We start from the raw sequence: 16,917 nt of genomic DNA, 5'->3' as shown, positions 1-16,917 counted from the left end.
CCCTCTGTCTCTGCTGTCCCCCTGTCCCTGTCTGTTCCCTGGTGTCCCCATGTCCCAGTGTCCCCATGTCTCTTGTGTCCCCAACTGTCCCTGGTGTCCCCATGTCCCTGGTGTCCCCAACTGTCTGTGGGTGTCCCCATGTCCCTGGTGTCCTCATGTCCCCAAGAATCCCCATGTTCCCAACACTCCCTGTGTCCCCAACTGTCTCTTGGGCTCCCGTTGTCCCCAAGGGTTCCCCCATCCCCATCTGTCCCCTGGTGTCCCCTGGTGTCCCCATGTCCCTGGTGTCCCCAACACTCCCAGAGGGTCCCAGTGTCCCCTGGTGTCCCCAAGGGCTCCCCCGTCCCCATGTCCCTGGTGTCCCCAACTGTCTGTGGGTGTCCCCATGTCCCTGGTGTCCCTGGTGTCCCCAACTGTCCATGGGTGTCCCCATGTCCCTGGTGTCCCCATGTCCTGGTGTCCCCATGTCCTGGTGTCCCCAACTGTCCATGGGTGTCCCCATGTCCCTGGTGTCCCCATGTCCTGGTATCCCCAGCTGTCCTTGGGTGTCCCCATGTCCCTGGTGTCCCTGGTGTCCCCAACTGTCCATGGGTGTCCCCATGTCCTTTGTGTCCCTCATTTCCCCAAGGATCCCCATGTCCCCAACAGTCCCTATGTCCCCAGCTGTCCCTTGTGCTCCTGTTGTCCCCAATGGCTCCCCCATCCCCATCTGTGCCCATGTCCCCAACGGACCCCATGTCCCCAAGGGTCCCCATGTCCCCAACAGTCCCTATGTCCCCAACTGTCCCTTGGGCTCCCATTATCCCCCATCCCTGTCTGTCCCCATGTCCCTTGTGTCCCTGGGGTGTCCCCTGGTGTCCCCTCCACACAGGGGGTGACAGTGACCGTGTCCCCGTCCCCAGTTCGCGGGTCCCCCCCCGGCGGGGGCGGAGGTGGCGCTGGGCCGGGCGCTGATGGACCCGGTGACAGAGCAGCTGTACCCGGAGCCACTTGTCACCTTCGACGTCCCCGTGTCCCCCGTCCCCGTCACCGTCATCGACGTCCTGGGCAGGGGGGAGAAGGCGCTGGAGGAGGCCAATCGGGAACTGGGTGAGGGGACGTTGGGGACATGGGGACAGGGGGATATGGGGACAGGGGGATATGGGGACAGGGGGACAGGGGGACAGGGGGATATGGGGACAGGGGAATATGGGGACAGGGGGACATGGGGATATGGGGACAGGGGGACAGGGGGATATGGGGACAGGGGGACAGGGGGACATGGGGACATGGGGACAGGGGGATATGGGGACAGGGGGACAGGGGGACATGGGGATATGGGGACAGGGGAGATATGGGGACAGGGGGATATGGGGACAGGGGGATATGGGGACAGGGGACATGGGGACAGGGGGACATGGGGACAGGGGGACAGGGGAGATATGGGGACAGGGGGACATGGGGACAGGGGGATATGGGGACAGGGGAATATGGGGACAGGGGACATGGGGACAGGGGGACAGGGGAGATATGGGGACAGGGGGACATGGGGAGATATGGGGACAGGGGGACATGGGGATATGGGGACAGGGGACATGGGGACAGGGGGGATATGGGGACAGGGGGACATGGGGACAGGGGGATATGGGGACAAGGGGACAGGGAGATATGGGGACGGGGATATGGGGACATGAGGACATGGGGACATGGGACATGGGGATATGGGGACAGGGGGACAGGGGACACGGGGATGTGGGACATGAGGACAGGGATATATGGGGACATGGGGTTATGGGGACTTGGGGACCTGGGGACATGTGGACAGTGGGATATGGGGACGGGGTAGATGGTGCTATGGGGACAGGGGGACATGGAGATATGGGATATGGGGACATGGGGATATGGGGACAGGGGGACATGGGGATATGGGGACAGGGGGATTTGGGCCATGGGGGTGTCCCACACTGTCCCCTTGTGTCCCCTGTCCCAGGTCTGGCGTTCGACCCCTGGGACCTGCAGTTCTACACCCGCCTGTTCCGCGAGGCCGGGAGGGACCCCACCTCGGTGGAGCTGTTCGACCTGGCGCAGTCCAACAGGTGTCCCCAGGCGTCCCCAGGCGTCCCCAAGGGTCCCCAAGTGTCCCCAAGGGTGCCCAAGGGTCCCCAGCCCCCCTGAACCCCAAACCATCCTGAACATGTAACCCGCATGTCCCCATGTCCCCATAGCACCTTATCCCCATGTCCCATGTCCCCATGTCCCCATATGCCAATGTCCCCCTGTCCCCCTGTCCCCAAATCCCCATATCCCATGTCCCCCTGTCCCCATGTCCCCCTGTCTCCATGTCCCCCTGTCTCCATGTCCCCATGTCCCCAAATCCCCATACCCCTGTGTCCCCCTGTCCCCGTGTCCCCTGTCCCCATGTCCCCAAATCCCCATACCCCCATGTCCCCTGTCCCCATGTCCCCAAATCCCCATACCCCCATGTCCCCATGTCCCATGTCCCCAAATCCCCATATCCCCATATCCCCCTGTCCATGTCCCCCTGTCCCCATATCCCCATGTCCCCATATCCCCCTGTCCCTGTGTCCCCCTGTCCCCATGTCCCCAATTCCCCATGTCCCATGTCCTCTGTCCCCATATCCCCAGTCCCCGTATCCTCATGTCCCCCTGTCCCCATGTCCCCTTTCCCCATATCCCCATGTCCCATGTCCCTATATCCCCTGTCCCCCTGTCCCCACATCCCATATCCCCATGTCCTCATGTTCCCATATCCCATGTCCCCTGTCCCCATGTCCCCGCTGACGTCCCTGTCCCCATGTCCCCTGTCCCAGCGAGCACAGCCGCCATTGGTTCTTCAAGGGGCGCTTGGTGGTTGACGGGCGGGCGGAGCCCCAGACGCTGTTCCAGAGCATCATGGGAACCCAGCACTCGTCCAACCCCAACAACGTCATCAAGTTCTGTGACAACAGCAGGTGACACCCGGGGACACCACCCATGGGGACCACGGCACGGGGTGGGGGGTGGCGTCACCCATGGGTGACCATGATGTAGACATTGGGTGATGCCACCACCCCCAGTTGACCATGACATTGAGTTTGGGTGATGACACCACCCCCGTTGACCATGACATTGAGTTTGGGTGATGACACCACCCATGGGTGACCATGACGTAGATGTTGGGTGGTGACATCACCCGTGGGTGACCAAACCATTGACTTTGGGTGATGCCACCAACCCCAGTTGACCATGACATGAACTTCAGATGGTGCCACCAACCCCAGTTGACCATGACATAGACGTTGGGTGGTGACATCACCCATGGGTGACCAACCATTGAGTTTGGGTGATGCCACCACCCCCGTTGACCATGACATAGATGTTGGGTGGTGACATCACCCATGGGTGGTCAGGTCATTGAGTTTGGGTGATGCTACCACCCCCATTGACCATGACATGAACTTTGGGTGACGCCACCACCCCTGTTGACCATGACATGGACTTTGGGTGATGCCACCACCCATGGGTGGTCAGGCCGTTGAGTTTGGGTGAAGCCACCACCCCTGTTGACCATGACATTGAGTTTGGGTGATGTCACCAACCCCAGCTGACCATGACATGAACTTCAGGTGATGCCACCCCCCATGGTTGACCATGACATAGACACTGGGTGATGCCACCAACCCCTGTTGGCCATGAAATAGACATTGGGTGATATCCCCACCCATAGTTGACCATGACATGAACTTTGGGTGATGCCACCAACCCCTGTTGGCCATGACATAGACATTGGGTGATACCGCCACGCATAGTTGACCATGACATGAACTTCGGGTGATGCCACCAACCCCAGTTGACCATGACATAGACGTTGGGTGGTGACATCACCCATGGGTGGCCATGACATGGACTTTGGGTGATGCCACCACCCATAGGGGACCATGACATTGAGTTTGGGTGATGACACCACCCCCGTTGACCATGACATTGAGTTTGGGTGATGACACCACCCATGGGTGACCATGACGTAGATGTTGGGTGGTGACATCACCCGTGGGTGACCAAACCATTGACTTTGGGTGATGCCACCAACCCCAGTTGACCATGACATGAACTTCAGATGGTGCCACCAACCCCAGTTGACCATGACATAGACGTTGGGTGGTGACATCACCCATGGGTGACCAACCATTGAGTTTGGGTGATGCCACCACCCCCGTTGACCATGACATAGATGTTGGGTGGTGACATCACCCATGGGTGGTCAGGTCATTGAGTTTGGGTGATGCCACCACCCCCATTGACCATGACATGAACTTTGGGTGACGCCACCACCCCTGTTGACCATGACATGGACTTTGGGTGATGCCACCACCCATGGGTGGTCAGGCCGTTGAGTTTGGGTGAAGCCACCACCCCTGTTGACCATGACATTGAGTTTGGTTGATGCCACCATCCCCGTTGACCACGACATTGAGTTTGGGTGATGTCACCAACCGCAGTTGACCATGACATGAACTTCAGGTGATGCCACCACCCATGGTTGACCATGACATAGACACTGGGTGATGCCACCAACCCCTGTTGGCCATGAAATAGACGTTGGGTGATACCCCAACCCATAGTTGACCATGACATGAGCTCCGGGTGATGCCACCACCCATGGTTGACAATGACATAGAGTTGTGTGGTGACATCACCCATGGGTGGCCATGCCATTGAGTTTGGGTGATGCTACCACCCCCATTGACCATGACATGAACTTTGGGTGACGCCACCACCCCTGTTGACCATGACATGGACTTTGGGTGACGCCACCACCCCTGTTGACCATGACATGGACTTTGGGTGATGCCACCACCCATGGGTGGTCAGGCCGTTGAGTTTGGGTGAAGCCACCACCCCTGTTGACCATGACATTGAGTTTGGTTGATGCCACCATCCCCGTTGACCACGACATTGAGTTTGGGTGATGTCACCAACCGCAGTTGACCATGACATGAACTTCAGGTGATGCCACCACCCATGGTTGACCATGACATAGACACTGGGTGATGCCACCAACCCCTGTTGGCCATGAAATAGACGTTGGGTGATACCCCAACCCATAGTTGACCATGACATGAGCTCCGGGTGATGCCACCACCCATGGTTGACAATGACATAGAGTTGTGTGGTGACATCACCCATGGGTGGCCATGCCATTGAGTTTGGGTGATGCCACCACCCCCATTGACCATGACATGAACTTTGGGTGACGCCACCACCCCTGTTGACCATGACATGGACTTTGGGTGACGCCACCACCCCTGTTGACCATGACATGGACTTTGGGTGATGCCACCACCCATGGGTGGTCAGGCCGTTGAGTTTGGGTGAAGCCACCACCGCTGTTGACCATGACATTGAGTTTGGTTGATGCCACCATCCCCGTTGACCATGACATTGAGTTTGGGTGATGTCACCAACCCCAGTTGACCATGACATGAACTTCAGGTGATGCCACCACTCATGGTTGACCATGACATAGACACTGGGTGATGCCACCAACCCCTGTTGACCATGAAATAGACATTGGGTGATACCCCCACCCATAGTTGACGATGACATGAACTTTGGGTGATGCCACCAACCCCAGTTGACCATGACATAGACGTTGGGTGGTGACATCACCCATGGGTGGCCATGCCATTGAGTTTGGGTGATGCCACCACCCCCATTGACCATGACATGGACTTTGGGTGATGCCACCACCCCCGTTGACCATGACATGGACTTTGGGTGATGCCACCACCCATGGCTGACTATGACATAGACATTGGGTGGTAACATTGCCCATGGGGGTTGGGTGGTGGCATCACCCGTAGGTGACCATGACATTGAGTTTGGGTGATGCCACCACCCCCATTGACCATGACATGAACTTTGGGTGGTTCCACCAACCCCAGTTGACCATGACATCGAGTTTGGTTGATGCCACCACCCCTGTTGACCATGACCTAGACATTGGGTGATCCTGTCACCCATGGGTGACCATGACATGAAGTTTGGGTGATGCCACCACCCTTGTTGACCATAACATTGAGTTTGGTTGGTGCCATCACCCCCCATTGACTCCCATTGTGCCCCCAGCGCCATCCGCGGTGTCACCGTCACCACCTTGTGCCCCCGCGACCCCACCCGACCCAGCCCCATGGTCCCGGTCACCTCCACCCGCCACGTCACCTTCACCGCCGAGACCCACAACTTCCCCACCGGTGGGTGCCGAGTGGGCGGGGCTTGGGTGATATGGGCGTGGCCAGCAGGTGGGCGTGTCCTGATGAGACCCCGCCCCCCCATCTTTGTAGCCGTCGCCCCATTCGCCGGCGCCACCACCGGGACGGGCGGGCGCATCCGCGATGTCCAATGCGCCGGGCGCGGCGCCCACGTCATCGCCGGGACGGCGGGGTACAGCTTCGGCCAACTGCTGCTGCCGGGTGAGGGGACCCCAAAACACACCCCGGGGGGGACCCCAAAACTGCCCCGGACCCCAAAATCCCCTTAAATTCACCCAAAATCCAATGGGGAGAACCCAAGTTGTCCCAAAGCTCCTGGAGATGCCAAAACCCAGTGGGACCCCAAAACCCAACGGGACCATGAAACTCAATGGGACCCCAAATTCCCACCCAGGGATCCCAAAACCCAATGGGACCCCAAAACCCAACGGGACCATGAAACTCAATGGGACCCCAAATTCCCACCCAGGGATCCCAAAACCCAATGGGACCCCAAAACCCAACGGGACCATGAAACTCAATGGGACCCCAAATTCCCACCCAGGGATCCCAAAACCCAATGGGACCCCAAAACCCAACGGGACCATGAAACTCAATGGGACCCCAAATTCCCACCCAGGGATCCCAAAACCCAATGGGACCCCAAAACCCAACGGGACCATGAAACTCAATGGGACCCCAAATTCCCACCCAGGGATCCCAAAACCCAATGGGACCCCAAAACCCAACGGGACCATGAAACTCAATGGGACCCCAAATTCCCACCCAGGGATCCCAAAACCCAATGGGACCCCAAAACCCAACTCGACCATGAAACTCAATGGGACCCCAAATTCCCACCCAGGGATCCCAAAACCCAATGGGACCCCAAAACCCAACGGGACCATGAAACTCAATGGGACCCCAAATTCCCACCCAGGGATCCCAAAACCCAATGGGATCCCAAAACCCAACGGGACCCCAAAACCCAACGGGACCATGAAACTCAATGGGACCCCAAATTCCCACCCAGGGATCCCAAAACCCAATGGGATCCCAAAACCCAACGGGACCCCAAAACCCAACGGGACCATGAAACTCAATGGGACCCCAAATTCCCACCCAGGGATCCCAAAACCCAATGGGACCCCAAAACCCAACGAGACCATGAAACTCAATGGGACCCCAAATTCCCACCCAGGGATCCCAAAACCCAATGGGACCCCAAAACCCAACGGGACCATGAAACTCAATGGGACCCCAAATTCCCACGCAGGGATCCCAAAACCCAATGGGACCCCAAAACCCAACGGGACCATGAAACTCAATGGGACCCCAAATTCCCACCCAGGGATCCCAAAACCCAATGGGACCCCAAAACCCAACTCGACCATGAAACTCAATGGGACCCCAAATTCCCACCCAGGGATCCCAAAACCCAATGGGATCCCAAAACCCAACGGGACCCCAAAACCCAACGGGACCATGAAACTCAATGGGACCCCAAATTCCCACCCAGGGATCCCAAAACCCAATGGGACCCCAAAACCCAACGAGACCATGAAACTCAATGGGACCCCAAATTCCCACCCAGGGATCCCAAAACCCAATGGGATCCCAAAACCCAACGGGACCCCAAAACCCAACGGGACCATGAAACTCAATGGGACCCCAAATTCCCACCCAGGGATCCCAAAACCCAATGGGACCCCAAAACCCAACGGGACCATGAAACTCAATGGGACCCCAAATTCCCACCCAGGGATCCCAAAACCCAGTGGGACCCCAAAACTCAATGGGACCCCAAATGGTCACCCAGAGACCCCCCAATATCTTCCCAAAGCTCCTGGAGACCCCAAAATCCCACCCAGGGACCCCAAAACCTAATGGGACCCCGAAACTCAATGGGACCTCAAATTCCCACCCAGGGACACCCCAGTATCTCCCCAAAGCTCCTGGGCACCCCAAAACCTACAGGGGACCCCAAAATCGCCTTAAATTCACCCCAAAATTTAGTGGCGAGACCACAAGTTGTCCCAAATCTCCTGGAGATGCCAAAACCCAACGGGACCCCAAAACCCAATGGGACCCCAAAACTCAGTGGGACCCCAGATTTCACCCAGGGGACCCCCAACATCTCCCCAAAGCTCCTGGGGACCCCAAAACCTACAGGGACCCCCCAAACCTTGTGAACCCCCAAATCTCCCCATTTCCCCCCAAACCGGGTTTCCCCCACCCCAGGGTCTCCCCAAACCTTGTGAACCCCCAAATCTCCCCATTTTCCCCCAAACTTGGGTTCCTCCCACCCCAGGACCCCCCCAAATCCCCCCTGAACCCCCAAACCTTGTGAACCCCCAGATCTCCCCATTTCCCCCCAAACCCGGGTTCCCCCCACCCCAGGGTCTCCCCAAATCCCCCCTGAACCCCCAAATATCCCCATTTCCCCCCAAATCTGGGTTCCCCCAACCCCTGAACCCCCAAACCTTGTGAACCCCCAAATCTCCCCATTTCCCCCCAAACCGGGTTTCCCCCACCCCAGGGTCCCTCCAAATCCCCCCTGAACCCCCAAACCTTGTGAACCCCCAAATCTCCCCATTTCCCCCCAAACCCGGGTTCCCCCCACCCCAGGGTCTCCCCAAACCTTGTGAACCCCCAAATCTCCCCATTCCCCCCCAAATCTGGGTTCCCCCACCCCAGGGTCCCCCCAAACCTTGTGAACCCCCAAATCTCCCCATTTCCCCCCAAACCCGGGTTTCCCCCACCCCAGGGTGCCCCCAAATCCCCCCTGAACCCCCAAACCTTGTGAACCCCCAAATCTCCCCATTTCCCCCCAAACCCGGGTTTCCCCCACCCCAGGGTCCCTCCAAATCCCCCCTGAACCCCCAAACCTTGTGAACCCCCAAATCTCCCCATTTCCCCCCAAACCCGGGTTCCCCCCACCCCAGGGTCTCCCCAAACCTTGTGAACCCCCAAATCTCCCCATTCCCCCCCAAATCTGGGTTCCCCCACCCCAGGGTCCCCCCAAACCTTGTGAACCCCCACATCTCCCCATTTCCCCCCAAATCTGCGTTCCCCCACCCCAGGGTGCGCCCAAATCCCCCCTGAACCCCCAAACCTTGTGAACCCCCAGATCTCCCCATTTCCCCCCAAACCCGGGTTCCCCCCACCCCAGGGTCTCCCCAAACCTTGTGAACCCCCAAATCTCTCTGACGCCCCCCCTCGGGGTCCCCAGGTTACGCGCTGCCCTGGGAGGATGTGGCGCTGCCGTACCCCAAAACCTTCGCGCGCCCCCTGGAGGTGGCGATCGGCGCCAGCGATGGCGCCAGCGACTACGGCAACAAATTCGGGGAGCCGCTGGTGGCCGGTGAGGACATTGGGGACATTTGGGGACGTTTGGGGTTGACCAAAGACCTCTGGGGTCTTGGGGACTCTTGGAGACACCCTATGGACTTGGGGACTCTTGGGGACCTTTGGGGGCCCTCTTGGTGACACCCAAAGACTTCCATGGTCTTGGAGACATCCTATGGACTTGGGGACTCTTGGGGACATTTGGGGACCTTCCAATGACACCCAAAGACCTCCATGGTCTTGGGGACACCCTATGGACATGGGGACCCTTGGGGACTCTTGGTGACACCCAAAGGTCTTGGGGACATTTGGGGACCCTCCAGGTGACACCCAAAGACCTTCAGGGTCTTGGGGACTCTTGGGGACATCCTATGGACTTGGGGACTCTTTGAGGACATTGGGGACCCTCTTGGGGACACCCAAAGCTCTTGCGGACACCCAATGGCCTTGGGGACACCTTGGGGACACCCAAAGCTCTTGCGGACACCCAATGGCCTTGGGGACACCTTGGGGACACCCAAAGCTCTTGGGGACACCTGAAGCTCTTAGTGACACCCAATGGTCTTGAGGACTCTTGGGGACCCTCTTGGTGACACCCAAAGCTCTTGGGGACACCCGATGGCCTTGGGGACTCTTGGTGACTCTTGGGGACACCCAAAACTCTTGGGGACTCTTTGGGGACATTGGGGACCCTCAAGGTGACACCCAAAGACCTCCATGGTCTTGGGGACCCTTGGGGCTGCCCTATGGTCTGGAGGACCCCAAGGACTTTGGGGACCTTCCAATGACTCTCAAGGACCTCCATGACCTTGTGGACTCTTGGGGACACCCTATGGCTTTGAGGACCCTCTTGGTGACACCCAAAGCTCTTGGGGACACCCAAAGCTCTTGGGGACCTTTGGGGACCCTCTTGGTGACACCCAAAGCTCTTGATACTCAAAGCTCTTGGGGACCCTCTTGATGACACCCAAAGCTCTTAGTAACACCCAATGGCATTGGGGACACTTTGGTGACTCTTGGGGACACCCAGTGGCCTTGGGGACTCTTGGTGACACCCAAAGTTCTTGGTGATACCCAAAGCTCTTGGGGACTCTTGGGGACCCTTGGGGACCCTCTTGATGACACCCAAAGCTCTTGGTGACACCCAATGGCCTTGGGGACACTTTGGGGACTCTTGGGGACACCCAATGGCCTTGGGGACACCCAATGGCCTTGGGGACTCTTAGGGACTCCTGGGGACACCCAAAGCTCTTGGGGACTCTTGGTGACACCCAAAGCTTTTAGTGATACCCAAAGCTCTTGGGGACACTTGGGGACCCTCTTGATGACACCCAAAGCTCTTGGTGACACCCAATGGCCTTGGGGACACTTTGGGGACTCTTGGGGACACCCAATGGCCTTGGGGACACCCAATGGCCTTGGGGACTCTTAGGGACTCCTGGGGACACCCAAAGCTCTTGGGGACTCTTGGTGACACCCAAAGCTTTTGGTGATACCCAAAGCTCTTGGGGACACTTGGGGACCCTCTTGATGACACCCAAAGCTCTTGGTGACACCCAATGGCCTTGGGGACACTTTGGGGACTCTTGGGGACACCCTATGGCCTTGGGGACCCCAAAGCCATTTGACCTCTTCCCAACGGGTCCCCAGGTCCCTGTGGCCACCCTGGGGTGCCCGTTGTCCCCCGTTGGTGGCCATGGGTGACACTGGTGACCCTGGTGACGTGTCCCCAGGTTTCGTGAGGTCCTTCGGGCAGGTGACGCCGTGTGGGCAGCGCCGCGAGTGGCTCAAGCCAATCATGTTCAGCGGTGGCATCGGCGCCATTGACGAGCGGCACGTGCGCAAGGAACCGCCGCGGCCCGGTGAGACCCCATAGAGCCCATAGGGACCCATAGGAAGTCATAGGGACCCATCGAACTCCATAGGAACCCATAGAACCCCGTAGAACTCCATAGGAACCCATAGGACCTCATAGGAACCCCCAAATCCATCCCGGCCCGGTGAGACCCCTGAGACCCCATAGAACACATAGGGACCCATAGGAACCCATAGGGACCCATAGAATTCCATAGAACACATAGGAACCCATAGAAACCCATAGGAACCCCATAGGGACCCACAGAACTCCATAGGAACCTGTAGAACCTCATAGGACCCCATAGGAACCCATAGAACTCCATAGAACCAATAGGACCCCATAGAAACCCATAGGAACCCATAGAACTCCACAGAACCAATAGGACCCCATAGAATCCCATAGGAACCCATCGGAACCCGTAGAACCAATAGAACTCCATAGGAACCCATAGAACTCCATAGGAACACATAGAACTCCATAGAACCAATAGGACCCCATAGAAACCCATAGGAACCCATAGAACTCCACAGAACCAATAGGACCCCATAGAATCCCATAGGAACCCATCGGAACCCGTAGAACAAATAGAACTCCATAGGAACCCATAGAACTCCATAGGAACACATAGAACTCCATAGAACCAATAGGACCCCATAGAATCCCATAGGAACCCATCGGAACCCGTAGAACCAATAGAACTCCATAGGAACCCCATAGAACCCCATAGGCGTCATCAGCCAGCAGCACGTGGGCAAGGAGCCACCGCGGCCCGGTGAGACCCCGAGACCCCATAGGGACCCATAGGAACCCATAGGAAGTCATAGGAACCCCATAGAACTCCGTAGAATCCCATAGGAACCCATAGAACCCCACAGAACCTCAAATCCCACCCAAAACCCCATAGAACCTCATAGAACTCCATAGAATCCCATAGGACCCCATAGGGACACCAAAACCCCCATAGGAACCCATAGAACTCCATAGGAACCCGTAGAACCCAATAGGGACCCATGGAACCCATAGAACCGAATAGGGACCCATAGAACCCCTTAGGAACCCATAGAACCGATAGAAGCCCATAGGAAACCAAATCCCACCCAAAACCTCATAGACCCCATAGAACCCCATAGGAACCCATAGGGACCCATAGAACACCATAGGAACCCAGAGAACACCATAAGAACCCCCAAATCCACCCTGGCCCAGTGAGACCCCTGAGACCCCATAGAGCCCCATAGGGACCCGTAGGAACCCATAGAACCCATAGGACCCCAAAACCCCCATAGAACTGCATAGAACCCCATAGGAACCCCCAAATCCACCGTGGCCCGGTGAGACCCCCAAGACCCCATAGAACACATAGGGACCCATAGGAACCCATAGATCTCTATAGGAACCCATAGGACCCCATAGAACCCCAAATCTCACCTGAAATCCCATGGGAACCCCATAGAACCCCATAGGAACCCCAAAACCCCACAGAACCCCATAGGAACCCATAGAACCCCATAGGAACCCCCTCTGAACCCCAAATCCCCCCCGGGACCCCCCTGAACCCCCAAATCGTCCTTGGACCCCCACATCCCTCCCTGACACCCCGATATCTCCCCTGAACCCCCAAATCCCCCCCAGAACCCCCAAATCCTCCTGGGACCCCCAAATCCCCCCCAACACCCCAATATCTCCCCTGAACCCCCAAATCCCCCCTTGAATCCCCAAATCACCCCCCGACACCCCAATATCCCCCTGAACCCCCAGATCCCCTCATGAACCCCCAAATCCCCCCTAAGAACCCCCCTGAACCCCCAAATCCTCCTTAGATCCCCAAATCCCTCCCTGACACCCCAATATCTCCCCTGAACCCCCAAATCCCCCCTGAGACCCCAATATCTCCTGAACCCCCAAATCCTCCTGGGACCCCCAAATCTTCCCCAACACCCCAATATCTCCCCTGAACCCCAAATCCCCCCTGAGACCCCAATATCTCCTGAACCCCCAAATCCTTCTGGGACCCCCAAATCCCCAATATCTCCCCTGAACCCCAAATCCCCCCTGAGACCCCAATATCCCCTGAACCCTCAAATCCCCCCATGAACCCCCAAATCCCCCCCAACACCCCAATATCTCCCCTGAACCCCCAAATCCCCCCTGAGACCCCAATATCCCCCTGAACCCCCAAATCCTCCTGGGACCCCCAAATCCCCAATATCTCCCCTGAACCCCCAATTCCCCCCCGAGACCCCAATATTCCCTGAACCCCCAAATCCTCCTGGGACCCCCAAATCCCCCCCAACACCCCAATATCTCCCCTGAACCCCCAATTCCCCCCTGAGACCCCAATATCCCCTGAACCCTCAAATCCCCCCATGAACCCCCAAATCTTCCCCAACACCCCAATATCTCCCCTGAACCCCCAAATCACCCCAGAGACCCCAATATCCCCCTGAACCCCCAAATCCTTCTGGGACCCCCAAATCCCCAATATCTCCCCTGAACCCCCAAATCCCCCCAGAGACCCCAATATCCCCCTGAACCCCCAAATCCCCCCATGAACCCCCAATTCCCCCCCAACACCCCAATATCTCCACTGAACCTCCAAATCCCCCCCGAGACTCCAATATCCCCCTGAACCCCCAAATCCTCCTGGGACCCCCAAATCCCCCCCAACACCCCAATATCTCCCCTGAACCCCCAAATCCCCCCAGAGACCCCAATATCCCCTGAACCCCCAAATCCTCCTGGGACCCCCATTCCCCCCCCTGCACCCCCAAACCCCCTTGAGCCCCCAAATCCTCCCTGCACCCCCAAATCCTGAGCCCGTTCTTGGGGCGCCCCCAGGGCTGCTGGTGGTGAAGCTGGGGGGCCCCGTTTACCGCATCGGCGTGGGGGGAGGGGCGGCCTCGTCCATCCAGGTAATGGGGGGGGGTCCCCAAAATCTGACATCCCCAAAAAACCCTAAAACCCCCAAATTCTGTTCCCAAAAGTGGGGACCCCTGGGGGGGATTTTGAGATCTGGTGGGGGGGGGGGAATTTGGAGGAATTTGGGGGAATTTTTGGGGAAATTGGGGGGAATTTGGGGAAATTTGGGGTGAATCTTGGGGAATTTTGGGGGAATTTTGTGGAACTTTTGGGGAAATTTGGGGGACTTTTGGGGAAATCTGTGGGGAATTTTGGGGAAATTTGTGGGAGATTTCTAGGAAATTTTGGGGAATTTGGGAGAATTTGGGGGAATTTGTGGGAAATTTGTGGGGAATTTTGGGGGAATTTGGGGGAAATTTGGGAGTAATTTTGCGAAAATTTGGGGAAGTTTGGGGGGTAATTTGGAGGATTTTTGGGAAATTGGGGGAATTTGGGGGAATTTTTGGGGAATTTTCAGGGAATTTTCGGGGAATGTTTTGGGACATTGGGGGAATTTGGGGAAATTTTGGGGAAAATTGTGGAGAGTTTGGGGGAATTTTAGGGGAATTTTTTTGAAATTTGGGGGAACTTGGGAATTTATTGGGATTTTGGGGGAAATTTTGGGGAAATTTGTGTGAAATATGGGGGAAATTTTGTGGAATTTTTGGGAAACTTGGGGAATTTTGTAGCATTTTTAAAAATTTTGTGGGAAATTTGGGGGAATTTTTTGAAATTTGGGGGGAGATGGAATTTTTGTGGGAATTTTGGGGATTTTTTTTGAAATTTGGGGAAATTTTGGGGGGAATTTGGTGAGAATTTTGGTGGAATTTGGGGGAATTTTGGGAAATTTGGGTGGGAATTTTGTGAGTTTTTGTGGGAATTTGGGGGGAGTTTTGGGGTGAGATTTGGGGGGAATTTGGGGGAATTTGAAGTTTGGGGGGAATTTTGTGGATTTTTTCTGGAAATTTGGGGAAACTTTGGGGGAAATTTGGGGGGAATTTGGGGAAATTTGAGAGCAAATTTTGGGAAAATTTGGGGGCAATTTGGGGGCAATTTTGGGAAATTTGGGGGCAAATTTTGGGGAAATGTGTGTGAAATTTGGGTGGAAATTTTGTGGAATTTTTGGGGCAATTTTGGGGACATTTGGGGGGGAATTTTGGGGAATTCGGGGCATTTTGAGGTTCAGGGGTGTCCATGGGGTTGTCACCAATGTGACCCCTCAATGTCCCCCCCCAAATGACGCTGACAACGGGGGGACAGGGACACGATGGGGTTGGCGATTGGGTGGCAATTTGGGGCTATTTCAGTGCAATTTTGGGCTATTTTGATGGAATTTGGGGCTATTTTGATGGAATTTTTTGGGTTTCGGGGGCTTTGGGGACACGGGGGGTGGTCTGACCATGGTGTCCCTGTGTCCCCACCAGGTTCAAGGTGACAACGCCAGCGACAGGGACTTGGGTGCCGTCCAACGCGGGGACCCCGAGATGGAGCAGAAGCTGAACCGGGTGCTCCGGGGGTGCCTGGAAAATGAGGGGGGGGCGAGGAACCCCATTGAGAGCATCCACGACCAGGGGGCCGGCGGGAACGGTGAGGGGACATTGGGGACAATGGGGACATTGGGGGCAATGGGGACATTGGGGGCAATGGGATTAATGGGGACATTGGGGACATTGGGGACAATGGGCACATGGGGACATTGGGGTCATTGGGGACAACGGGGACAGTGGGTACATTGGGGGCAGTGGGGACTTTGGGGACACTGGGGACATTGGGGACAATGGGGGCAATGGGGACAATGGGGGCATTGGGGGCAATGGGAGTAATGGGGACATTGGAGACACTGGGGGCAATGGGGGCAATAGGGACATTGGGGACAATGGGGACATTGGGGGCAATGGGGACAGGCGGCAATGGGGACAATGGGGACATAGGGGGCAATGGGGACAATGGGGACATTGGGGACATAGGGGACATTGGGGGCATTGGGGGCATTGGGGACAGGCGGCAATGGGGACAATGGGGACATAGGGGGCAATGGGGACAATGGGGACATTGGGGACATAGGGGACATTGGGGGCATTGGGGACAGGCGGCAATGGGGACAATGGGGACATTGGGGACATAGGGGACATTGGGGACATGGAGACATTGGGGACAGTGGGGACAGTGGGGACATTGGGGACATTGGGACAATGGGGACATTGGGGGCAATGGGGACAATGGGGGCAATGGGGACATAGGGGACATTGGGGACATAGGGGACATAGGGGACATTGGGGACGTGGGGACAATGAGGACAGTGGGGACAGCAGGGACATTGGGGACATTGGGACAATGGGGACAGTGGGGACATTGGGGACAGTGGGGATATTGGGGACAATGGGGACATTGGGGGCAATGGGGACATTGGGGGCAATGGGGACATTGGGGCAATGGGGACCATGGGGACATTGGGGACAACGGGGTCATTGGGGTCAATGGGGACAGTGGGTACATTGGGGGCAGTGGGGACTTTGGGGACACTGGGGACATCGGGGACAATGGGAGCATTGGGGGCAATGGGGACATTGGGGGCAATGGGAG

General features: G+C 57.0%; 1 protein-coding gene across 2 annotated transcripts in view; it reads left to right on the top strand.

Moving 5' to 3' along the window:
- Positions 1 to 16,917, top strand: part of PFAS (phosphoribosylformylglycinamidine synthase) — a 57,165-nt gene that overhangs the window by 11,173 nt on the left and 29,075 nt on the right. For both annotated transcript variants that reach the window (XM_065859125.2, XM_071800146.1), the window contains exons 5-13: positions 903 to 1,089; positions 1,970 to 2,075; positions 2,811 to 2,951; positions 6,109 to 6,233; positions 6,324 to 6,452; positions 9,463 to 9,594; positions 11,312 to 11,440; positions 14,275 to 14,348; positions 15,759 to 15,921. In XM_065859125.2, the coding sequence (XP_065715197.1) occupies positions 903 to 1,089; positions 1,970 to 2,075; positions 2,811 to 2,951; positions 6,109 to 6,233; positions 6,324 to 6,452; positions 9,463 to 9,594; positions 11,312 to 11,440; positions 14,275 to 14,348; positions 15,759 to 15,921 (1,186 nt within the window). The remainder of the gene's footprint in view (positions 1 to 902; positions 1,090 to 1,969; positions 2,076 to 2,810; positions 2,952 to 6,108; positions 6,234 to 6,323; positions 6,453 to 9,462; positions 9,595 to 11,311; positions 11,441 to 14,274; positions 14,349 to 15,758; positions 15,922 to 16,917) is intronic.

The sequence above is a fragment of the Patagioenas fasciata genome, chromosome 29, assembly GCF_037038585.1.
Source record: "Patagioenas fasciata isolate bPatFas1 chromosome 29, bPatFas1.hap1, whole genome shotgun sequence".
Taxonomy (NCBI): Eukaryota; Metazoa; Chordata; class Aves; order Columbiformes; family Columbidae; genus Patagioenas; species Patagioenas fasciata.
This window is presented reverse-complemented; position numbering and strand designations above follow the sequence as displayed.